General features: G+C 40.4%; 1 protein-coding gene across 1 annotated transcript in view; it reads right to left on the bottom strand.

Annotated features, from left to right (window-relative positions):
* KCNK10 (potassium two pore domain channel subfamily K member 10) overlaps positions 1-25,292 on the bottom strand; it is a 69,670-nt gene extending 44,378 nt beyond the window's left edge. Inside the window, exons 1-2 of the mRNA XM_019285626.3 lie at positions 24,836-25,292; positions 1,625-1,953 (exon numbers count right to left, since the gene is read on the bottom strand). Of these exons, the coding sequence (XP_019141171.1) occupies positions 1,625-1,953; positions 24,836-24,887 (381 nt within the window). The 5' untranslated portion in view covers positions 24,888-25,292. The remainder of the gene's footprint in view (positions 1-1,624; positions 1,954-24,835) is intronic.
* Between the last annotated feature and the right edge of the window lie 298 nt (positions 25,293-25,590).

The following is a 25,590-nucleotide window of genomic DNA, read 5'->3' as shown; positions in this document are numbered from 1 at the left end:
TTCACCTGCCTTTCGTAGACAGATCAAGGATGCGATCCAAGCCATCCCTGATCCATAACCTGTGTAGTTACATCAGTGCAATACTACTTCTTGCTAAAGCAGATTTGGCTTCTTAGCTATAGCACCAGGCTGCCCAAAGGTACAGGTACAGCTACACCATTTTTGACTAAGAACCGATGACCTGCCTTCTGTGAATACAGAGCACAAACAGGGAGAGACCACATCTATATGCAAAGAAGTTTAGGCTGAAAAGTAGGAGAAGGCCTTTTCTATCACATCAATGAGATATTGGAACAACTTATTAAAACAAATAAGTTCATAAATTTGATTCACTTACAGAAAGGGTTTTTTAACACAGCTGAGTAGGTGGACACAAGAATTCAGGGGATAGCTGTATGTTCTTCCAAACAGCCTGAAATCAACAATAGAGCTCTGGTGCAACACCCCAACACTGTGCTCTTGAAAGGCTGACACAAATTCAGATCTGAAATGTGAGGCTAAAGTTCAAATATATTCCTTAGGTACGTCACATTTCTTATCTAATCTTTGTTTTCCCCCAGCTAACTGATAGGCCTCTACGTGATATCCAAGAAGATACTCTACTGAAGTGTTGCAAGATCCATAACACTTTCCTTGCCTAGAGTTTTAATCAATGAGAGATACATTTATCCTTTACAGACCTTTCTTCCATATTATTACATTTTCCATTCATCCTTGTATACTTGATAATCATTTCCTTCAAAATTGATTCTAAAACTTCGCATACTAGATCAGACTAAAAATTCCAAAGCTTTTAAATGACAATTACTTTCTATTTTGATTTTTATACCTCATCCTCCTTCATTTATTTAAAAATTACAACAGTAAACCTGTAAGTTAATATATCAGTAAGTTCAGAATTCTTGGCTGAATATTTATTTCAAAAATCCCACCTGTCACGTTCTGTGTGCCCTCCTGGTTGCTGTGTTTAATTTTGAAGAAAGAATTAAGAACTTAACACCTCTTGAAAATTTGTAGAGATGATGGCAAATGTCTTGCAAATCTGTCACCTCTCTCAGAAATTCTTTCCAGATATTAAGTTCTGCTATTCTTTGCACACATCTTTCATTATTCTACTGAATACAAGTACCAAACTCTTCATTCTCATGAGCAGTGACAGGACTCAAGAAAATGGCCTGAATCTGAGTCGGGAGAGGTGTAGGTTGGATATCAGGAGAAAGCTTTTCACCCAGAGGGTGGTTGGACACTGGAATAGGCTCCCCAGAGAATTGGCCACAACACCAAGCTTGATAAGAGTCCAAGAAGTATTTGGATAATGCTCTCAGGCACATGGTGTGACTCTTAGGGTGTCATGCATAGGGTCAGGAGTTGGACTCTATGATCCTGATGGGTCCCTTCCAAATCAAGCTTATTCTATGATTCTATGGTTCTATATTTACAATATTTTGGAGACATAGTTTCTGCTTCTCAGACCGTAAAATGACTGGGAAAGAGCCTGCTCTTCACGCTGCCCGTTCCAAGGCCTCTGTGAACAATTCTGTTCCCCACCAACTCAGCTGGTCAGTAAACCACCGAGCTGTTTCTCCTAACTTCCAAGAAGTACTGTCTTCTTCACATGGCCTACCTGAATCAGTGTCTCCAGCTCTAGCTCGGTTACACAGACATGCTCCCGAAGAAAGTCAGCCTTCTCTGACGCGATCGTGTTCTTCTGCCTGCTTTCGAAGGGCTGCTCCAAGGCACGGAAGACGAGTCCTCCTGCCACCAGGTAAACTACCACCACAATAAAGATGGCCACCACTGTTCTCCAGTTCATGACTTTCTGCCGGCCTTGAGAAGGGGCTTCCATGGCAGCAACAACAGTGGCTCGAGGGGAAATGGAGCGTTGTGGAGATGGGTGATGCCCGTTAGTTTTGGGCTCAGGCTCACAAGCTGGCACTGGTGAGGGAACAGCCACTGAAACACAAAGTAAAAAATCTTACTCAAAATCAAATCTCTTAGGGTATGACCTTGATTTTCATAAAAACTTTCCGAAGTAATACTTTCAAGACTTTTACATAAATCATGTTCTTCACAGAGATGTGATTCTTCTCATCTGGAAGGTTCCATGTCTGCTTTGTCCATCCATACACAATGGACACCTCAAGGGTTTGCTTTGCCCATTACCTCTAGAACTTCAACCATTACCTCTAGAACTGGATAGGCCAGTTACATATGCAAAAATTTCACAAATATGCAGAAAACCATTTATGCAAAATGAACATGAAAGTTTTGACTAGCTAGGATATAAATTACACATGGTGGTGTTTGGTGAAAGACCCTGGTAGTGATTTACATCCTTAAATCATAATACTAATAGTATTAATATTGCTAAGAAATTGAACTGTTAATGAACACTGACCACTACCTGACCTGGTATTGACAGAAACAGGAAATGCTTTGCAAACCGCAGTGCTGTTTGGCTCACTAACATAAACTGGCCCGTACTATTTACCTGGATTCACAAAACCATCGCTTGTGAAAACATTCTTAGAGCCTGGAAGCTTCACAAATTTTAGCATAAATCATGTGTCAGCCAGAGTATACGAGATGTCTGAGGTCAAAGTTACCTGCCAAGTGCAACTGTGGACCTCTCACCTTGGGACTGAGACACTGTATAGTCCAGATGAGCTTAGCAATACATCAGAGCTAAGAAGTCCTGACCTCCAGTTGGACTTAATAGCCTGACCACTATGTCAAGACACCAAGGCATCTAAATCAAGTTTGGGTCATCTCCAAATAATTCAGGTGTCTCATCATCACACTTCCCCACTCTGTTGCTAGAGTTACCAATGGCAGGATGAGGCTGGGTTCCTCAGCATACACTGGTATAATGGTACCACATGTAGGATTTGAAGATGCTGGATTTATTTTAAACAAAATTCCTGTGTAATCTTACCATGGTGCAGCTGCCACTGGCCTGTAATTTCTTTGAAACCAGATTAATTTATTGCATATCAGACCTAAATCACATTACAGTTAAAACACCGTGACTTTAGGAGCATTCTCTGAATTTATTCACAATGTGTCTTTGCTGTTTTGCTTAGAAATTAAAGCAGAAAGATTTACAACATCCCATCAGAGTGGCATGGTAACCCCATTGTCTAAAATTTAAACATACAACATGATTATACTTTGAGTCTGAAAGGGGCTGCAACTCCTCTCCAACAGAAACCATTTTACGATACTGAATAATTTCAGAACTCAGGCTTTTACTACAGTCACATTTTCCTCCAAGTAATACATCTTTGAAACACTGCATGGAGGATAGAGCTTTCAGTTTACTTGATAATCAATAAACTGCAGAAATCTACAGTTGCTTTATACTTACAGTTAATATTTTGTTTCAAAAATGATTTAGAGACTCCAGATACCAAATAGATTATAAAGGATCTAGGATCAGAGCAAAAACCTTTGTAGTTGATTCCTTTTTTGTGTATCTCAGTTTTGCAACACCCTGTGGCACAGCTGCTCAGTTTGACCATCAAAAGATCATTATGGTTCCCAACAGTTATTTAGCCAAGATGGAGTGACATCAAACTTTTCTCTTACCTCTAGATATATTTCATGTAAATATTAAGAACTTCAAGTGACAATACGAAGAAGAGTAACAGTATTAAAAAGAAGTCACATTTCTTGTAAGATATCAGTATATTTATTCTCTCTGTCTCCTGAAAGTATTGTTGTAATAAATGCAGTGAGTTTCAGCAGGAAACATCAGAAAAGTATGCAGAAGAAACATAAAATATTGAAGTTGTATGAAGCAGTTAGAACTTCCCTTTCTCTATAGGCAAGTATCTCAAACCTGAGTCACAACATCTTACTGAACTAAATTTAAGTACTCACAGAAGTGGCCCAGCTGATGTAACTCAGTGTAACATAGGTTCCATAGATTCCATGGAATTCAATCAATTTGCATTAGTTAGAGCCCATAACAACTGTGTATATTGTGAACCAACACAAAATCTGAAAGCCTGAGGGCTGAATTTTCACACTTGAGATTACTCAGCATCAGGATCCAAGGCTCACATGGTAAGAAGAGAGCAGAACTCACATGAAAGAATGCTATGATATTTCGAAACAGGTATCCACCTTACCACAACTAGTATAGTCCAGTGTAGGCTAGGTAAGCCTCTCAGTGGAATGCAATGCCTGCCTTTGATATGCCACAAATGGTCAGTCAAGAAGATGGAAGTCAAGAGCTGGTATCATTAGAAAGAATTTGTGGGTTTTCTTTTCCTCTCTGCTAGCATAAATGTTGTTTCTCATTCAAATAATGTTTCTGGCAAAGTGTAAGTAACAGCATTACAGTAAAATCATGGCCTGTTTGATTTTGTCTTCTAAGGAAAATGCGTTGTACTGATCTAAGAACAAGATGGGAAATCTATGGTAGAGAACATAAAACATTCTTATAAATATTTTGTCACTTAAACAACTTAGTGTATTACTGTGCTCAGCTTGCTTATCTCTAAAAAGAAGAGAACTGTCTTAGTTTTTCATTTTCTGCTTTTAGTAATAGCTACCCTAAGTGAATGTAGAACTGTTAATCCTAAAGTATTTTATATTATATAAATAAATTCACAGAAAGACTGTCCTAAAGCAGCTACTTAAGCAACTGATGTATAACAGAAATGGTCTTCTTACAAAGCTGATGCACAAGGCACAACTGCAGTCAATACTGCAGAGATTTTAAGCAGGAGTTAGGTATTGGAAGAACAGTGCAGATACTCCATCTAGGAGCTATCCCACTCTTTACAACAAGACACTGGGGTTAGTGACTTAAGCACGTGGTAGAAAGTCAGAAATCCTGATTTCTAATTGGAACACTATCTCTGTGAAGCTGTACTCTCACGAAAGTGCTGCCATTTGCCTTTAAACCATGGTTTCATCAACTGCATAAAGAGAAAATACTGCTTACTTTTCTAGCACAAGTGCCCTGGAAGAGTCCATGTCTGAAAATAAGTGCTACATAAACTTTCAGAAGTTTAACAAGTAGTTTTACTAAAATCAAAGGATGGACTACATTGGCAATTCAACAATGTGCAGAGGTATACAGTTTAAAAAAATAAAGGACTACATAAATTCTTGCATTTGTAGAGATGGTTTAGACCATAGTTTAGGACAAACATAGAGCAAAAGAGAAGAGGACATGTTTACAATAAATGCAGAACAATCCCTACTTCATTTGTTCATGTTTTTTCAAAACAAGCTGCTGTCATAACAGGCTTTTCCCCAAACAGAGTTTCATCCATATGTGTTTGTTAAATCATATCAAAGAAAACCTAATCTGCCTCAGTGAAAGCAATGATAGATATCCATTCATATGCATGCACCATAATCTCATAGGTACAGGAACCCTCAAAGGAACACTCCAGTGTTTCAAAACAGGCGTTATCCCAGTACAAGGATGCCAGAGAGCAAAGAAAGGTAAGTTCCTGATGGTTTGCTTCAAAATGAAGCAACTGAAGATATTAATGTTACAAGTGAAATTGCAATGTTAGGATCTGTACAGTTGTTCACATCTGACATCCCCGCATTACCTGTGCTTGTACTGGTAAACAGCACAGCCAGGGCTCCCACTGATGTGTGAGAAGCTTAAATACCTCAGGTTTCTGCTAATACTGATGAGAATTAAGGAAGCAATACGCTCACTCACCATCGAGATGATGGGGTAAAGCTGAACAGGTTAAAGTTGTAGGCAATTCTCTCCTACAGGGAGCAGAGGGCCCAGTGTGCTGGCCAGGCCTAGCCCACGGCAGGGGCTGCTGCATCCTGGGGACTGGGTCACAGACATCACCAAAACACTTCCCAGGCTGGCACGGCCCTCAGACTGCTGCCCGTTCCCGATGTGCCACATAAGGGGCAGCGGAAATGGCAGCACACAGTCTGAGGGTGATTAAAAAGGACTTCAGGGCCTTCATATGTTTGGTAAGGGAAGCTGAGGTATGGGTTATGTTCTCCTCTATAGTTACAGTTGAAGGTGGCAACATGGGAAGAAATGGACAAACTGAGTCTATGGCTCCACAGCTGGTGTCATTGTCAAAATTTTGGGGGTTTTGACAATGGAATGGTTCTACACAGCACCAGGCATGCTGGTATCTGACAGGATTCACCTTTTCCAGTGGTGGTAGAGAGTCTTTGCTCAGGAACTAGTGGGGCTCACTGGCAGGGCTTTGAACTAGATGTGAGGGGGTAGAGGGGCAGTATCAGGCTTGTCCCTGGCAAGATGTGAGAAGATATGAAAATAGATAGAGGGACAGGGTGCTAGTGAGTGTTCTTTGCAGTGACTCTGAGCTGTGCTAGCCACCCTGGACCACACCTGCAGTCTTACGGAGATGAGCCAGGGACTCCTAACAGAAGCCACAGGGAAACACCAGGAAAATATCTGAAAGGAATAATGGGGTGTTCCTCCAGGAAGGCAGCATGGCAATCCCCAGGAGCAAGATATTGGACAAGGAAGGCAAGAGACTGGTATAGCTGTGGCTGAGTAGGGAACTGCTGGCCAAACTACAAGTAAAGAGAAAAATGCATAGACAGTGGAGACAAGGACATGTAACCTGGGAAGACTATAGAAATAAAGGGATGGGGTAATGCAGGCCAAGGAAAAGCCAGAACTGAACCTCACAAGGGATGCCAATAATCACAAGAAGGGCTTCTACTGGTATGTTAACCAGAAAAGGAAGGTCAAACAAGGTTTAGCGCCCTGATAAACAACACTGGTAAACTGGTAACAACACATGAGGAGAAGGCTGAAGTACTCAACAATTTTTTTACCTCATTCTTCAGTGAAAGCCTCTCTTTTCACACCTCTCAAGTGGATGGACAGCTGGATGGAGACTGGGAGAGCAAGGTGTGCGGTTTTTTCTTAGGTGCTAAGGATCAGGTTCATGACCACCTGAGAAACCTGAATGTACGTAAGTCTATGAGACCTGATGAGACCCATCCCAGAGTTCAGAGGGAATTGGCCAATGTAGTTGCCAAGCTATTCTCCATGGTACTTGGAAAGTCATGGCAGTCAAAAGAAGTCCCAGGTGACTGTAAAAAAGGGAACATTATACCCATCTTTAAAAAGGGTAGAAGGGAAGGTACTGGGTACTACTGACCTGTCAGCATCACCTCTGTTCGGAGATCATGGAACAGATCCTCTTAGGAGCTATGATAAGGCACATAAAGGACAGAGAAGTGATTTGCGACAGCCAGCACAGTTTCACCAAGGGCAAGTCCTGCCTGACCAACCCAGTGGCCTTCTCTGATGGGGTGACTCCACCAGTGGACAAGAGAAAGGCTACAGATGTTATTTACCTGGACTTCTGTAAAGCCTTTGTCACACAACATCCTTCTCATCTAGGCTGGAAAAAGATGGATACCATTGGCGGACTGTTAAATGGATAAGAAATTGGTTGGGTCACATGCAGAGGGTAATGGTCAACAGATCAGTCCCGACTGACCTCAGTGACAAGTGGTGTCCCTCAGGGATTCATACTAGGACCTGTGTTATTTAATATCTTCATTAATGACATAGACAAAGGAATTGAGTGCAGCCTCAGCAGATTTGCAGATGACACCAAACTGAGTGTGTGGCTGACACACCTGAAGGACGGGGTATCATCCAGAGGGACCTGAAGAAGCTCAAGACGTGACTCCAAGAGAATCTCATGAGGTTTAACAAGGCCAATTACAAAGTGTTGCAGCTGGGTTGGGGCAACCCCTGGTATCAACACAGGCTGGCGATGAACAGTTCAGAGCAGCCCTGACAAGAAGGGTTTGGGGGTGCTGGTGGATGAGAGGCTGAGCAGCCCACTAATGGATAACATATAATCTTTCACTCCAAGGCTGTGGCTCATCTCCAGACAGAAGTTCCTGGGGGATGCGGTTATCTAGCATTTGCTTCCAGTCTCAAATCTTTCCCACAGACTCCCCAAGTTCTTTCAGATAAGGACTGCTTGAGTTAGGATAGCAGGGCTCTGCCTGGGAAGTCACAGCAAGTATAAGATGTATGTTAGAGAAATAGTGGAGGCAATCTGTGTATTAAGCTTTCATCTATGTGAACTTCTCATAAATATGTCACAAACAGAAAATGCATACAGATCTGTCAATCAAGGGAATTGGATGGTCTAACACGAAGCAGGTGGAAGTAATGAAACATTCAAGTTTCTGTTTTTCTGTAACCAAAAAAATCATTAAACCATCAACATTTTGTGTTTTGAGGATATGGTAAATCATTTCCACTACCTCATTTGCTTTTTATTCCATGCTCCCTCACCTGCCATTCTTCATCTCTTTCTGTTATGCTTTTTAACAGGTTTTGCAGAGAGCATCCATTTAACCAGCAGAATGAATGTTGAATTTTTATAACTGGGCATTCAAAAATCTGATGCTGACTTAGAAAGTCTGGCTTTTAGAACAAAAATCCCAGTAGACAATGATTGTGTTTGCCTTTGTGTTTGTGCAGCATCTTTGCATGATGTGGGCTAATTAACAGGTGACATTACAGCTGTGATCAAGAAATGGGAGAACAATCCTGCCTGCAGGCTACGATTACATATGGTGCAGAACACTAGTATCCCTGTGGCGGTAGTTCTGGACTGAGGAATAAGAATAATAAGAATTGCTGTCTGGGGACCACAGGATTCATACAGTCATGGATCAAGAAAACTGCTATCAGTGTTGACATGTTTTACACCAGTTTGGCCCTGGTCCTTCTGCCTATCCCCAAGGCACACAAACTGAGCAGTGAAAGTCATCCCAAGCCTGCCACACAAGGGGAATTTCACCCTACTGTTTGTACGGCACTTTGCTGTGAATTGCCACTGAAGTGAGAAGCATTACTATTGCATTTACTGTTCATGAAAGCAAAGCTTGACATACTGTTTGTTAGGAAAACACGGAGTGCCTCAGAGCATAGAGCTTTTCACTGCAGCAGCACCCCCTGGGTTAAATCTAACTCTGTTTTCCCTGAAGAGGATTCTCTAATGCAGCATTAGGGCTGCTGACTTCAGCAACATCTCAGCTGTCTGCTGCAAATGCAGTCATCAGCAGCAAGGCATTCCATCTAGTATGAGAGACAGGTAAAGGCAGAAAGGGCAATACACATTAAACAAAATAGATTGGATGTGCTGTTAGAACAAAAGTAGCACTGATTTCTCCTAGTTGCCCCTTTCCCTGAGTGGGGTGGCGAGAAGAGAGGAGTATGTTAGGTTACAAAACTGCTTAAGGAATAAAGGCATGTTTGCTTCCTATAATAGGGTGATGTTAGTGAAATAAAAGTTCATAATACTGAGTTCTCTCGGTGGGGAGAGAAATGTCAACAATATGTATCAGAGGGAATTATATCTGACCATTGCCATCCCTGGCAGCAGCTTTGGGAAGTATGTTGTACCAGAAGGATTCTGCAATTTCTGTACCATTTGTCATATATTCCCATCTAGTACTCAAAATAATGATTCTCAGTAAGCTTCCACAAAAATCTACATAATTCTGCTGCATCAGTTATAATTGAAAAATACTAATTAATAGCTCTTGGAATACCCCAGCTATTTAATTAATCTGGAACATAATTGTTATGAGAAAACAAAAAGGCACTGTTTTATAATGTCTTTCATTCTTTTTCATTAGAAAACTACATTTTAGGCAAAAAAAAAAAAATCTTAAATTGGAACATGGTAGAAATTAAGAAATCAGTATGGTTGGAGTTAAGGTGTCTTTTTAGAAAGAGCTTCCCAATAATCAGAGTCTTCATATAGTGGTGATACTGGTGGCACTGTCAATCATCAGAATTAAGGAGAACCTAAGCCTCTTCTTTCTTCCCAAAGAGCTTCTTTAGTGTCAGACAAGAACTTAGTTATGCAGTAAGTAATTAGAATGAATTTTACCTTGGACTGAAGGACAATGTCACTCCTATCTGAAACAGTTTTTTCCAAAGAACAAATCTTATGGGAATCTTCTCCAGTTTCTACTGCCCATACTACCAGAGTATTGCTGCTCCCATTTACCTGTGCAGCAAGTGCCTGACAGAAAACAAGTACTTGGCTATCTGGTCTACGTGACAGTGTATTTCGTTTAGGTGGCAAGGTGATAGGAGCAGGGTGGCTACACTGGTGGTCTCTGTGGAAGGCCTGGGGCTGCCCCTTTCTGGACACACTGCTGATTCCAGTGGACCCACCACAGGACACAGCTGAGCCCATCAGTGAAACCGGCAGCACTTCTGTGAAAGCATACTTTAGAAAGGGAAAATATTGTGCAGACTTTGAAGAATGATGAAAAAGTGTGAGAAACAATCCTAAAAACCAAAGTCAGTGAAGGAGAAAGAGGTGCTCCAGGAGCTGCAGGAGATACTCTCCTGCAGCCTGTGAGTTTTGGAAGAGATCATAATGGAGTTGGTATTTCCTTGGAAAATTTCTCTTCACTGAGAGGATCACACCAGAGCAGATATTCACACTGCAGCATGTGGAGGATCCTAGTCCAGGGCAGGCTGATATTTCCTGAAGTACTGCTACCTGTGGAGACACCATGCTGGAGGAGGTTTATGCTAAAGGACCACAGCCCATGGTATGGACTGATGCAGGAGCAAGGAAAAAGTGTAAGGAGAAAGGTGCAGTCTAGAGGAGCTAGACCCACCAAAAACACCCATTCCTCATCCCCCCTGCACCAGGTGAGGTGGGGAGGAAAAAGAAGAGTCAGGAATGAAGCAACTAAGCTGAGCTAGGAAAAAGTAAAGCAGGAGAAAGTATTTTAACCTTCATCTTCATTTCTTGCCACCCAAATCTATTTTAATTAGCTATAAATCAAATAAAATTTCCCCAAGTCAAGTCTTGTTTGCCTGTGATGGCAATCTCTAACTGATCTCCCTGGCTTTATCTCAACCCACAAACATTTCCAATCTTATTTCTTCCCCCTCTCCTCTTGAGGAGGGAGGAGTAAGAGAGGCTGGGTGGGCATCGGGTAGCCAGCCAAGGCGAACCCACCACAGACAGTTTGCACAGATGCAATAAAGATTTTGCAATAAAGATGAGGACACAACTCAGAGTGTATTGTTCAGCACTGTTTTTCCTCTGAGTCTCACCAGTCACTTGCATATGGATTTGGTGAAAAAGTCATCAGTCCATGCGCTAAGTATATCAATGTATAAATCAGGATTTAAACTACAATGGTGAACAGGAGTTAGCTACCAGGGCAGCAAACATCCTTCCAACAATAATGCATTTTTTTGTCACTCTCTACTTGAACTGGGTCAATCTGGAACACAAACATTAATTTGTCTTCTTGAGTGGATTTGATTTTTTCACTTTTTATCACCTTTCATTCTAATTTTCCCTTCTCAAACATAAGCATTTTATTTCACTCACTTTCTACACACATTTAAGAAAAATGGATGCCAGCAGCATACATTTTCACATAAAGCTAAATATCAAATTGATTAAATATTTCATGCTGGCAGGAAGTGCATGCATATGTAGCCAATGAAGTAGCAATTCAATGTGATGTCTCTGACAATTCTAAAAAAGTATAAGAAAATCCCAATCTTCTTGTATTTGCTAAATGACTTGAAATTGGGTGCTGGGTAAACCTGACAGGTTGGATTATTTCTTAATCTAGTTGTAATCAGTTTAACAAGTATGTAAAAGATTAAAAAGTCTATGCAATTATCATTCCCCTGAGCTATGCTATGTCCCTCTGCTTTGTGAGGCTTTTGTAAAACTCTCTGCTATTCTACAATTTAGCAATTCTGAACCTAGTGTCCCTAAAGAGATAGAAAAATATATGTCTCAGCTAATTTAATTTTAGTCAAGAAAGTGTAGTGAGACAGGAGGGTCTGAATACCATTTTCATACTTATTTCTGAAAGACAGCACCATTTCTGATTGTAAATGTTTTAAAACACAGAAGAATGGCAGTTCAAGCATCTCACAGGAGCTTTCAAAGCAGGGAAAGGGGAAACTGACAATGGAAGCCTAGGAAAATATAAAGTCTGAAGGGCTAAATCTAAGCGCCCTTAACCATAAAAACCCCAGAAAATCTCACTACATCAATAAGTTTGTTCCTAAATTAGTTTTTGTATGTGTCCTTATTAATAGTCAACGCAGTCATCTTTTCAACGTCCCACATCAATTTCCATTGCAGCTTTCCAAAGTATTTTCTTAATATAAATTAAAATGCTGTTTAGATTATATGTAAAAAGGTAAAGTTTAATCTCATAAATGAAAATAAGACACTGAGTAACTAAAGAGGGTGATGAATTCTTTCCTAGATCTCTTAAGAACAGTGCAAGAAATAACCGATTAAGCTGTACCAAGGAAGTAGGGGAATATATATTAGGGAAAAGTCTACCTACAAGGAGAACTAAGCATGGGAACAGCCATCAATATATTGAAATGTCCTTTATTGGAAGTATCTAAGAACAGGTCATAAAATCATCTGCCAGAAATTGTCAGTGTTATCCATGTCCTGCATACCCCTGTGAATCCAAGAAGAAAAGCTACCAGTGAAGGGTAACAGAGAAAAATGCCTAATGTTGTTGTATTCAACACCTAGGATCTGTAAAAAAATAATGAAATGTTAAAGGTATATTAAAGAAAAAAAGAAAATTCATCTTGACATTCTAGTCTCAAGCCCCAGCAGGAAAATGCTCTTGAAATCCTTTTCCTCCCCATCAGTGTAAGATAGGCAATCACACCTCACCATTCCTTTTTGTATCAGTTGTGCCAAATCTCATAGCGTTTCACAAATAATAGATAAACCCCTGTGACACTGCAGAGAAACAATACTGTACGTGTTCACACTTTCTCTCATGGAAACACCACCATAGAGAACTTAGCAAATTAATTAAATTCAAAAGTAATTTCAAAAATTGATTAAACAAGCTCTTTGTCACACGCACATCAAGAAGGTACAACGATTTGTCATCAATGTATTAGCAAATTTTCAAGTTCTTTTAGGGGACATGCTCTTTTCCACTGTACATTACAGAATGCTGGTCTATCTGTTACAAGATTAATAGACAGCCATAAATAAGATTCCTTTCTTTTGTTGGTTATAAAGGAAAAATATGATAATCACATGTAAGCTGCTCTGGATGATTATTTACAAGAACTTCCATATTCTGACCCAGGCTTTCCTCAGTCAGAACTGCAGTCTGAGCGTGCCCGTGAACTTAAAATGGACTGCCCAAGAGTTACTTTCTTGCAAACACAGCCTTAGAGATCCTGCTCCTGAGGCTATGCAAATGTCAGGGAAACAACAGGAAGCCCGAGGCTGGCTTGAGCAGGTATCTGCCAGGACTTACCCACTGACATTAAAAAAATTCCCTGCAAAAGTCACAATCATGGGATGCTGGGATACTTTCCCCTCCCTCCTCCCTCTCCCAGGCACTGTGCTATTCTAATGCATACGTGACAGCTCACTGGTCAATAGAATGGATGTGCTAAGGCAGGACATGAACTCCAGGAATAGCTGAAAGCATCAGAGTTTTTTTCTAGTTTGGCTTCAGGACAGCAGTACTCAGGGGGGTTCCTAGCTAGCACTGGCATTAGCACGAAGATGCACGGCTGCTGACACCATTTGTAGCACTACTTACAGAGCTGCCAAGTCCAGGCGAACACTTGATAGAGGTTTGTCTTGTGCTGGAGTGAGATTGTACACTCACTGCTGGAGGGCAGTTTGAATTTTGTTCCCCTTGCTTTGCCTTCTCTCTCTCCTGACCTCTCTTCCACCCTGCCCTCCTCCAAATCCATCCATCTGCTCTTGTCCCTCACTTCTCTCCAACCGTGCTGGCAGCGTGGGAGGTAGCACACCCATAACTCCCTGTTCAGTTCCTCTTCTCGGCACTACCCTTCCCATTGCCTCCGATACCTGAGCCCATGTTCATGTGTGACAGGGCTCATCAATGAACTTCAGGTATTGGGAGAATAAAAAATAGAGCAGAAGAGCATTACAGTGAGGAGCAGGAAGCATACTGAGGGGAGATTAGAAGTGATTGACAGGGGCAAGTCCCAAATATGGAACCCTCCTGCTTCAAGATTGGTGACTGTGTTTGTTCCAACACACTCATTGGCAGCAGTGCTATCATCAGCTTTATGAGGCTATTTATAGAGAAACTGAATACAGAGAAACCCATGAAAAATTCTCACCTTTCTCTTCCTGAAATAAGACTAAAACCAATAGATCATGCTAAAACTTGTTTCCCTAGCAATAGATTGGTAATTCTTGTTCCTGCTAAAATTGAGAGTTCTAGCTCATGCAGGTCTCTGCTCTGCCAAATAGGAAGCAAGTGCTTTTGGCTCAAGATCTTGAGGTGTAGAGATGACTTTATGAAAAAGAGTTGCTGTCAGAAGAAATGACCATATCATTGTTTTTTCTCATTAGGTGACATACAGAAAAACGGATTTTTTTGTCAGTATGGTACAAGCACCAAGGAATAAACAGCTGCTCTCTGGTTCTCTGTGGATTTCACCCTTCGGTGAACACCAGACAGGTTGAACAGTGATGCTGCTATTTATCCATGATCTTCTTTTACAGACTAAACCAAAATTTTTCATTGCATCATGTGCTCTGGATGAAACAAGTTGTCTAGTTTTCCGCAACAGGAAGTGTCCCAGGTTTCCAGCAACATTTAGGAAGAGTCTGAATCTCCCACCACAAGTTTTCAGTGTGTTCCCCTTCAAATTACCCACAGGATGATGTAGGTTCAGGGGTTTTGCTGGGATCTTCCAAATATCCTATCCCACAGATTCAGAAAAGAAATTCAGCCAGTGGTCTCATGGCCAGACCAAATAGTCAAGGAAACCTAAGTCTTGGAATTTAGCATAAGAAGGCCTGTGTACAAAGGGAAGGACATTCTTACTGAAAGAAACCTAGCAGTAAAACAATGTGGAAGAGACAACAAAGCAAAGATTCATGCCGGCCCTCCTAGAAGGAAGCTATCTAACTTACATTTGAAATGTGATTGATGCTGGCTGTCTGACAGAGGTACAGCCTTACGCTGGAGTGATGGAATTTCTTGATCACCTCAGTCATGAGAAGGGGACTTTAGCAGCCCCACTGACTTTAATAAAGACTGGACATCAGGCTGTGGTGTCTCCCCCAGTCTGACTACTGATTAGGATCTATAGAAAAATACTTTGAATTCAAGCAAATCTCATTAACGATCTACCATTTCAATTAAGCGATAATTTCTCAAATTTTCTGTGCAACAGCAATAAAAGTGGATCTTTCCATGTGATAATGGTCAGAAATCATAAGAAGCACATTGCTTGGGCTGTTTTTAGTTCACTGAAGCTGGACTATTTGCATAACCTGAGGATCCAATCTATTTCATGGTCTTAAGTTCTTATACACATTAATAGTCTTAGTTAAAGTGAGTGAAAGCTTTCCAATACTTTAAAAACCTATTCTGGAACAGGATGAAGAATACATATACGATAGGTAGAAAAAAAATTAATCTGTGCAGAAAAGATCTTTCACAAGGACAAGAAAGTTGCTGTTTGAAATGCATTTATACAGCATAGGCATTTTTATATTCTCTTACTCTAAATTCTTTCTAATATAAATATTTTTCTTTTACACTTTCAGTGTGTAATTCAGGAGAAACAACCCTTGTCTCATTTCTTTCCTTTCCTGCAATTTGGAATACAACCCATTAATCTGTCAATACAGGTGGTCAAATTGTTCAGTGCAGCCTAGAGAATGATTCTGCTGACCCTAAACCAGATGTTTACTGACAATTCTCCTGGCTCCATAAACCATACTTGGGTATATCTTCCTTAACCAAAGCAGGTCCTTAGAAACTTAGTATACCTTAGAATTTCAGATACCTACTTATATTTAGCTGTTTTATTCTCCAACTAAGTCACACTCAAATGGTGTAATTCAGTTGCTCATCCATATCATACACTACCAAGTGAGAGGTTATAGGATATCCTAATTGGCCTTAAGCTGTTGCTCCAGAAGGGTAGAAGTCTCCCTTAGGTCCATTATTATATATACCAGGCCTATACAAATATCTCAGCTACCTTAAAGCCCCTTAAATGTCAGCAGATGCCTAATTTTAGAAGACTGAATCAACAAAAAATGTCTGGTAGCAATGAGAAATTCAGGTCACAAAAGCTACATGTCATATATCACTGTAACCCAATAAACAGACTCTGTTACCTGTGAAGACAAATTAGGCTGTAGCATCATGAAGAGGTGACTCTGGAGTTGCTTCTGGAGTTGTCATGACTGCCACTACTCAAGGCCTCTCTGCCCAGTGCTTTCTTGTGTAATCCAAACTTAGCAGTGTTAACATTTAAGTAATCAGTGATAGATCTGGGTTAACCTAGAAGAACACCTTTGAGATGTGAGAGCTGCTTCCTGCATTTCAGCTGGGAGCTTCTGCAGTACCATTTCCTTCATAATTCTTTCATCAATTAGGTTTTTCACACACAATAGCTAGTGACTGTCTTTTGTTTCTCTAAGATGAAAAGCTGAAATTTGAGAGGTTAAAAGCCCTGGACAAGCTGTCAGGATGTATTTTCTGGTTTCAAATCATGCTAATATTATTATATTAGAGTATCAAGTAAGAAATAATCCAAACACCCTTCAACAACATATCACTGAATCTTCAAAAACTCAGTGGCACAAGTTTAAGGTGCCAAAATCCAAAATCCTCATCCAGTAAAGTCAGTGGCATGTTGCTTTTTCTTCCTAGGGAAGAAAAGATGAGTCAGTCCTGCTGAGATATGAACATATGGCTCTAACAAACCTAGGTACCCAAGGCCTGATGCTTAAAGCACTCTGATGATCCTGTAGGACAGTGATACCATAATAACTCGTACTGCTTTCTAAGATTTTTTAGGGTGTTGTCTTTTGTTATTCCCTGCTAGCAAAACAGTCTATTGTCTTCAGCAAAGTTAAGTGTCACACAGTCATGCATAATGCACAGATTACCAGGAAAAGAACTGAAGCAATTTAAAGATCTATTAAATGCATCCATTTGGGGACAGAATAGAGGAACAAATGGAAGAAACATTAAGCATCTTTCTCCAATGAAAGACTAGTCAAATAAACAGATCATCATCTAGGACCGATACTTAATTCATGAGATAAAAATATTTTGTAATATGTCCATGAGATTATTTATAACGTGATTTAGTTTTGCTCGCAGAGGAAGACCTTGATACATGCCTGAGGAACAAATAGAGAACACAGAGATATTTCAGGGATTTTTAAAATATTAACTATGATACATGCTTACTTCTAAAAGGCAGAAAGAACATCATGTGCTTGAAAACAGTGAATTCTAGGCGAAGGCAGCCAAACTCATCTTTATGTCCACACATTTATTTTCTTTTCACAGCATTTTCAGCTTTACCACAGGTACACTCTGTTCATTCTGCATTTTCTGCACTTCTGTCAGCAGATCTGACCCACTCTTTTGTAATCCATATTTCCTGAAGCAACTTATCTTGTCTCTCTTTGTTAGGTCTTTATTTCTTTTCACATGCTTTCTTAAATTTGAAATAGCAAACTCACAGAAAATGCTAGACCTAAGTATGTCTGGATTTAAAAGAAAAAACTGAACCACACCCAGGCTTTGCAACTGATTACTACTCCTATTCAGGACTCCAGAGTTTCAAGTTTCAAGCCCTTTCATATATATCTCACGCCTCTTGTCACAACTCCAGCTTCCAGCAGGATGTTTCCTTTCCATTTAAAAACATAAAAATAAAATTAAGCCAGGATTGTGTATTCACTTCCACCTTTTTATTCCCTTATACAATTTTAATAACAGATTCTATCACCCTACTAGCTTTCATTTTAACTTCCAACACCATGATACACCCACATTGAAATTTCTACCCTAACCTCAAAATTGCACCAATGTTCTCCTATGCTCATACTTTAGGACAACTGGATAACACATAATACACATGTACCTGAGACATTTTGCCAATAGTAAGATTTGTAATAGCTTAAGAATTGTATTAGGAATTAAAGAAAAAGATGAAACCTGAATTCTTGATTTCAGGATTCCCAAACCAAGGAAACAGACCCTAAATTCTGTGACACATTAACATGGTAAGAGATTCATAGTTCAATTTTAAAGTATAATTTTGTTTGAATAATCTGAGTCGATATTTGATTGTGAGAAAAGCAGACAAGAAAGTATGTTTGGAGAATAATAGTGGTCTATGAACTACTACCCTGAAGTACAAGGCTATAGAATACATGCTGTTCTCACCTGTTGTTCTATCTCATTGGGGTAACCAGCGAGAACTGCATGGCACATCATTTATGAAAGTCAAGAGGTTCATCTTAGAGCACGTTCCCCATTACATTATAGACAAACAACAGAAGTATAACCAATGTCTCAGGAACTGGGATATAGGCAGCCTCTGTTTGAGAAAGGCCAGGCCCCAGGATGTTTTTAATTTCTTACAGAAAACAAAGACCAGAGATATTCCTATGAAAAAGGTATTTAAAAAGGTATTATTTAGCCTTTTGCTGAATGTCACTTCTTTTACATAGAACTTCTATATAAAAAAATAGACAACTGTTCAGCATTCATATTTTCTGCTTTGGCCTATACTATTACACTGAGATTACCATAAAATAAAGGTTAGGCACTTGCATCACACTGAGTTCTGTAATACTCTACCTGTTGAATACTAGTTGCTTGCCCCTTCCTTATATCGACCTCCTCATTTTTCCCTTCCCATTTCACTCTAGGTGCTCACCCTATTTAGAGCACAAAATCTAGGGCCTCTGTTTTCCCAGTGATTTCAGGTACTCTCTTGCTCTTAATACAGTAAAGCCTGCAGCAGCAACACAGTACTTTTAAAATGAAGAATTGCATGTTGCTGACACTGAAGTGAGTGGTAAAAGTCCTAGCTCTGGATTAAATCAAGAGGATAAGAATTAAACTGTATTGCTATCTATATGCACTCTTCTGCCTGAAGTTGATATAGTCCACACACTAGCTACATAAATCCACATAAATGCCAAAAGCTGAACCAAAACCCGCCCAATTATAACTGGTATCATATATCTTTATCCCAAGAGCAAACTTCATCACCTCAGGTAGCATCAGCTTTTCCAAGAGCTGCCCAAGAGACTTTTCTGTCCAAAAGCCATTAACAGATTACTCTCGTACACACTTGGCAAAAAAAAGAGCATTGGTATTTTTCACAGAAATCATAATCCTGTCCTAACCTCTCTCACTGCTGACAATTCTATTGCTCTTCCTATCTTAGTCTCACAGCTTCCTATTGCCTCTGATTTTTTCATTCCCTTTTCCTCACAGTACAGATGACATCTTAATGATACCCTACCCTCTGTCTTTCTTACCTTGACTAGAGTTCAGTCTTTCTCCACTACTCTAAGAGAGCTGCTGTCAAGTCTTTTGCTCTGCCACTTTCCGACTACTAATTTCACTTTTCTGAATCCTTAGTTTTACCATTACCAGGGGATCCTAAAGACAACAATGACAAAACTAATAGCTCTCTGCTGTCTTTCTTTCTCTCTGCCTAATTCAATTTTATCTTTCTATCTGTTCCTATACTGGTGCCCACAGTACCCATCTGTCTTCCCTGCAGGCTCCACAAAGCCTTTAGTAAAGTTCTGATTTTTTTTATTCTCTTCTATTTGTTTTCCAAACTCTTCAAATTTTCCACCTTATTGTATTTGGCACTATTGTGCCTACACCATGCACTTCCAGGAGTGTCCTCCTGTTTGTCCAATTTATATCCTCCTTCAAATATCTCTTCTAAATAAACTCTCTGCAGTGTCCTACAACCCATGCGTACTAGGCACAGCAGAGTCCCAGATGGGTGGGTAAGTAGCCAATAACTTTGTGACACAATTAGCACAGGGTCAGTAGTCTCTGACCATGGGTCATTTGCAGGGATCAGAGCTACTTTTTCACATCTTACAGCATCCCAGAACAGTCTTCCTCTATTGAGCTAATAACAAATGACTTACTAGTGCAGAAACACATTGTCTAACTCACAGTTCCATTCTTCTCCTTTTCATAAATATTCTTGAAAACAAGAGGACAGAAATTAACACCTTTATTCTACTCATCTATGCCTTTCTAACCAAGTTCACCGTCTGCATTGATCTCTTTGAACAAAAGAACAGAAAAAGCAGGTACTGCAGCCATTTGTAACACTTCACCAGCAACGTCAGTTTAATTTGTACTGAGCGCTGATGTTGAAGATTTTTCAGTCATCAAGGGATGGTCCAATCCTGATACCTCCATGAAGGCATTTGAGACTCAGCTCATTGTCCCACACACAGGTGTCCAATGCTGCTTGAGGTGTCTCAGGTGAAGTGAGGAAATCCACGGCAAGTGACAAAGGACCTAGGGAAGACTTGAGCCTCTCTGAAGCAGAAGCTGGGGAATATCAAAGGTGTTTAGATACTTCTAATGCAAAACTCAACTGAATGTTCAATGAAAGCGTAAGTGATACTAGCTTCCTCTAGTTGTAAAGTGCAGAGACAACCTTATTTCTTAATTGATGTGATCTGTGCATGATGATAGGCTGTTTTGCTCCCTCCTAATTGTTTTAGCATTTAATTGCAATGCATATGCTCTTCTTTCCATAGCAGATTTTTGATTGCTCTAAACAAGTTAATTATACTTCACAACACCCTTGTGCATTAGGGAAGTATTAATATGCCTGTTTTGCAGTCTAGGAAAAAGGGAGGACAAGAAAGGGTAAGTGGTTTCCTGAAGGTTAAACAGTAAGTCAGTAGCAAAATTTGAAGAGGAACTCCAAACTCTCAACCACAGTTTGAATTCCCCACAAAACATTAACTCCCACATTAAATGTAGGGATGGTAAAAAATACACAATTTTAGAGTTTCAAACTCCAAACAGTGCATTTGTGAAAGGATGCAGGAACTTGAATGAAAACTTCAGTTCCAAAACAACAGTGTTGAGGTAAACATTGACCTGGATATCCAAAAGGCTCTGACAATCCATATCACTGCAATGACAGCAGAAACTGCAGGCACAAAGGAACAAACAAGATTGAATTCCATTTGCTCCCTGCTAAGAGCATCACTAAGACATACATCATTCCCTTGAACAGACATCTCACCCTTACCCTAAAAGACAGTCACACTTGGGGATAATTTCTAAGCATATTTGAAACTGTCTCATCTTTTTGTTTTCTACAAAGAAATATAAATTTTAAGCAGATAATTTTGAGGAAAAAAGTTGATATTGCCATAACATCCAGATGTCTCAGACAGGATAAGGGACACACTCTGTTTTACATACTATATAAAAATATATGTGCAAAGACATTATGAGCTAATTCAAGCATAGACAACAGGTGGGTGTAACAAACAGCAGGAGGGCTGCAAGAAAGGAAAGATATGAACAACAATTATGAGAATTAATGTCTTCATATGCTGCTAAAAATCCAATCTTATATTCTGGAAAGTATAGATGAGAGGTTGTATGAGGTATGAAACTAGAAATCTGGTCATTCACTAATTTCAGTTATTACTGCTTTACCTGAATTGCACCAAATGTGAGAAGTGACAATCAGAGATAGGCAGCAGATCAAATATTTTCTGATGGAGTATACACATACTGATTCCACCAGTAACACAAAATAGCAATCTTGTTTTTTAAAATATAAGGCCAGGTACTAAGACATCCTGTACCCCTACTCAACGTGTCCAGTGCTCCCTGAAAGATTCTTGCTTGGGGTTTTTTAGTCATTTCTTACCCTATTCGTTCACTGTATATAAATTGTATGGATTTTAATCAATATATATCAAATTCTAGGGCATATTTCACATTGGATTGTTAGGGCCAAGACCCAATGACTTTTGTGATCGAGTTTAATCTGTTAAGGGGTTAATATAGTTTGATTGCCTGGGATAGTATGGGAATTTCACCATAGGAATCTGGAGCCTATACACTTCCAGATTTATGAAATATTTGGTTTATCTAGAAAACACACTCAGCATTTACATGTAGCACAGAGATATACTTTATGCCCAAGACACATGAAGATTACACACAACATGCTAAAATCACAGCTCAGTCTCCAAGCCCTGCTTGAACCAGTTTAATGGCTAAGAAATCAGTCCCCCATTAGCTGTCTGTCAGACCATCCTTCATGTCAGTTCCACTCTTTTAAACCTCTTCTCTCCACAAAGTCTTTCTATGGTATATTGATCTTTGCTGATGTGACCTGAGAAAACCAGTTCTGTGCCAGCAGTCTCTAATCTATTTATCTACATAAATATTTATAGTTTAGTCAGCATTATGGAGTTGAGCATTAATTTATTTCAATGACTATCATTCTGACCTGGGATCAAACCAGCAACATTATCAATTAAAAGCCAGCCATATCTCCACAAAAAGGGTCCCAGCCTTTAGAAATGGGTATAATTTCTAGAAAATATTGCCTGGAATAATCAAGTCCAAGCAGTCTTTGAGATACCATAGCTCTCACTTATGTCCTTGGGCTGTTAGCTTGCTTGCCAGGAGCATCAGTTGATCTATTCCAACTACTGTTAGCACAAGTTATCAGAATTCCTACCAGACAAAACTAGGGAAACTGCATGTTCTCTGGCTGACAACCAGAACAGGCATAACCACAAAATACACTTTGAAATGAGTCTGGTATTAGAGTGTGAATACTAACTGGACATAAGCTGTGTTTCTAATACTTGGGACTCTTCGCATCACTCCACCAGAAACTTTCTACATGTTGATCTTTTTATCTGAGAAAAGCTACTTCAGCTCTTAACTCCAGAGATACCACATAGGATGCAAAACATGACATAATTCTTCACACGTACGTGCAGAGAAGAAATGTGATTGTACATCAAATTCATTTTAGAGCTTTTAGTTATTTCACATAGATCATTGCTAACATTTATATCTACATAAATATATTTTTGTTTCAAAAATAATAGAACTCTGATCTGCCTTCTACACACACACAATTCTTCAGTGGGACTATGTGAGTACAATGTCACTGCACTGTTTCTCTATTGGTTAAAGGATTGGGGCTTAGACAGCTTTTCCTTGCCAAATTGCCTTCTTTTTTTTTCCACCAAATTTTATCTATTTTCTCAGTCTCTTGGAAAATTATAAAATAAAATTTTTTGCTTCCTCCTTGGCTACACACCAGTATCATCTCTGCCTGCCTAACAAATACACTGAGGGGAAATAACTGGTAGGATTCTGAAGTTTTTGGCAAGCATTCAGCTTGGTGGAGAGGAAACCTGCTGGGTTTGAGGTCTTTTAACTGCTACAGTAGTCTACGGTTTTGTCACATCAATAAATTTTGGCCAACCACCTGTTGGATCCATATGCTTTAAAGCTGACTGCCAAGCAAAGGAGCTGCACACAGAGTGTCATCCGTACATCCTCTGTATGCCTTGTCAGAGGAAAGAAGGAAAGAGCTTTTTGCATTAAAAGACATTTTGCAATTCATAAAATAGATTTAAATTAAGCTGCAGCGAACACACATTTAGAAAAGCAGCTGGGTAGAGCAAGTTTTCACCACAAAGAATTTTGACCCTAATCTAAGGAAGATACTGTTATTTAAATAACCAAATTTCTGTTAGCACTACTATCCATGTGTTCATTGGGAAGATGAGGGTGGAGGAGGCTGATGTGTCGATTTCAGCCTTAACCTAATTAAAAATGTACTAAGGCTTACACTAAAGCTGAATTGTGTATACAGCAAATTGTTCTGCTGTATTCCTTCTATACCATGAGAAATTGTTTCTAATCTTTCATTTTGTAAATGTGAGGGCATGGATGATGACAGGCAGATTGACCACTAAAACCAAACCTGTGGAATAAAGAGGAATAATCAAAGCCCATGCTATCACTTCATACTTTCTGCAAGCACTGCTGCACAGCAACTGGCTGCCAGCAGTTCTGCTGCAAACCTGAGCAATGGCTTCAAGTTGTTCTGCTCCTGTAGCAATGCACAGAAATATGACACACCAGTATACAAATTACCAATGGGGTTTTTTCAGTCACTCCTGTAGGATGCAGATGAACCTCCTCCCCATGTCAGGCAGAGTATTTGACTATGGTTTATTTTTACATACTACTTGGATCATCTTTTTGAAAACCACTGCACTGGCGTAAATTTCCTTCCACCACCACACAAACACATTCCCTAAGATTGACCCAAACATACCTATATAGTTCATCAAACTATCCACTTGGGCTGATCAGTTGTTAACAGGACAGAATAAAGAGTGTAAAGGTCCCTTTGGGCTCCCTTATTTATTGTGTCATTTTATGCCATCCACAATAAAGGTCTGTCAACACTAAAGGTTATATTGCAGCGGCATTCTGCTCCTGCCAACAAACATGTGCCTTCCAGGAGCCCTGAACAAGCAGTCACATCTGTGTCCACTCCTGTACCACCCATTTAGCAGAGACAATGATCACTAGAAACAACAAAGGAGCCACTGATAAAACAAACAATGCTCTGAGCCAGAGATCACTGCCATCCCAGCCAAGTTTGCCATGAAAATACTCAAGAAAAAGGGAGGGGGGGGAGGCAAGAGAGATATCAAATATAAAACTGTAAAACTTAGACCTAGAAGAGGTTTTAGCCATGCAGCCACCCAACCCCATATCTAGTAGCATTTTCTAATGCATTCCTATAGGATTGAGCAAGAAAGACTGAGCAGTGCACATGGAAAGCAGACAAACATCCAACGCCTCCTCCCATTTGGAGTCGCATAGTCTCCTACGAGTCAATCAACAGAAGGAATTATAATAATTGTAATTACGATAGCAATGAGAGTAATAGAGAATCACCAACCTTGAGGATCCCAGTTCACCTGTTTTCTTGGAGTCTCAATTGGAAATTTCATCGCTTCCTTTTTGCAAAGGGAGTAAAAAGAATTAAATAAATTTGCAGCCTTCCTGTCTCGATGCTGCAGTCAAATAAATTAATTTCAAATTATAGGGAGCCTGCGCTGTTTGACAGAGGGGAACTGGTGGTTGCCAAGGAAAGAAATACACAAATAAATCGAAGAAGGTGGGGAGGGGCGGGCAGGGGAGTGGAGTGGAGGGGTTTGTAGGCACCCCAGCACAGAGAGGGGTATAAGGGATCGACTGAGGACTGGAGAGAATCTGGAGGAGCGGGAACGGAGCAGATTGAGATAGGCAGCGGGTCCAGGGTGCTGCTGGCTCCTGGGGAGGATCCTACAGCTGTCTCGCCCCGTCCACCTGCAGATGTCAGAGTGGCGGGGTCCCCGCTGCAGCGCGGCCCCTCTGCTGCGCCCACCCGAGGGGGACCCGGGCTGGCGACACCGCAGGCTTGCACGGATCGGGGAGTCGTCCAGCCCCCCACGCCCCCAGAGACACCTCCCATACGTGCACACGCTCCCTAGCCTCAGCCACCCCCCAAAAATGAGCCCACCTCAGTTCAGCCCCGGGCACTAGAGAGGTAGCAAAACTCAGCCATGGGGCGTGAGCCGCAGCAGCATGGCTGGGGCGAGGCGGGGCGAGGCTGGGGACCCCCCGGCTCAATGCAGCAGCAGCCGGGCTCGCCCAGGAGAGCCGAAGCAGGGA

This window comes from Corvus cornix, chromosome 5, assembly GCF_000738735.6.
Source record: "Corvus cornix cornix isolate S_Up_H32 chromosome 5, ASM73873v5, whole genome shotgun sequence".
Classification (NCBI taxonomy): Eukaryota; Metazoa; Chordata; class Aves; order Passeriformes; family Corvidae; genus Corvus; species Corvus cornix.
This window is presented reverse-complemented; position numbering and strand designations above follow the sequence as displayed.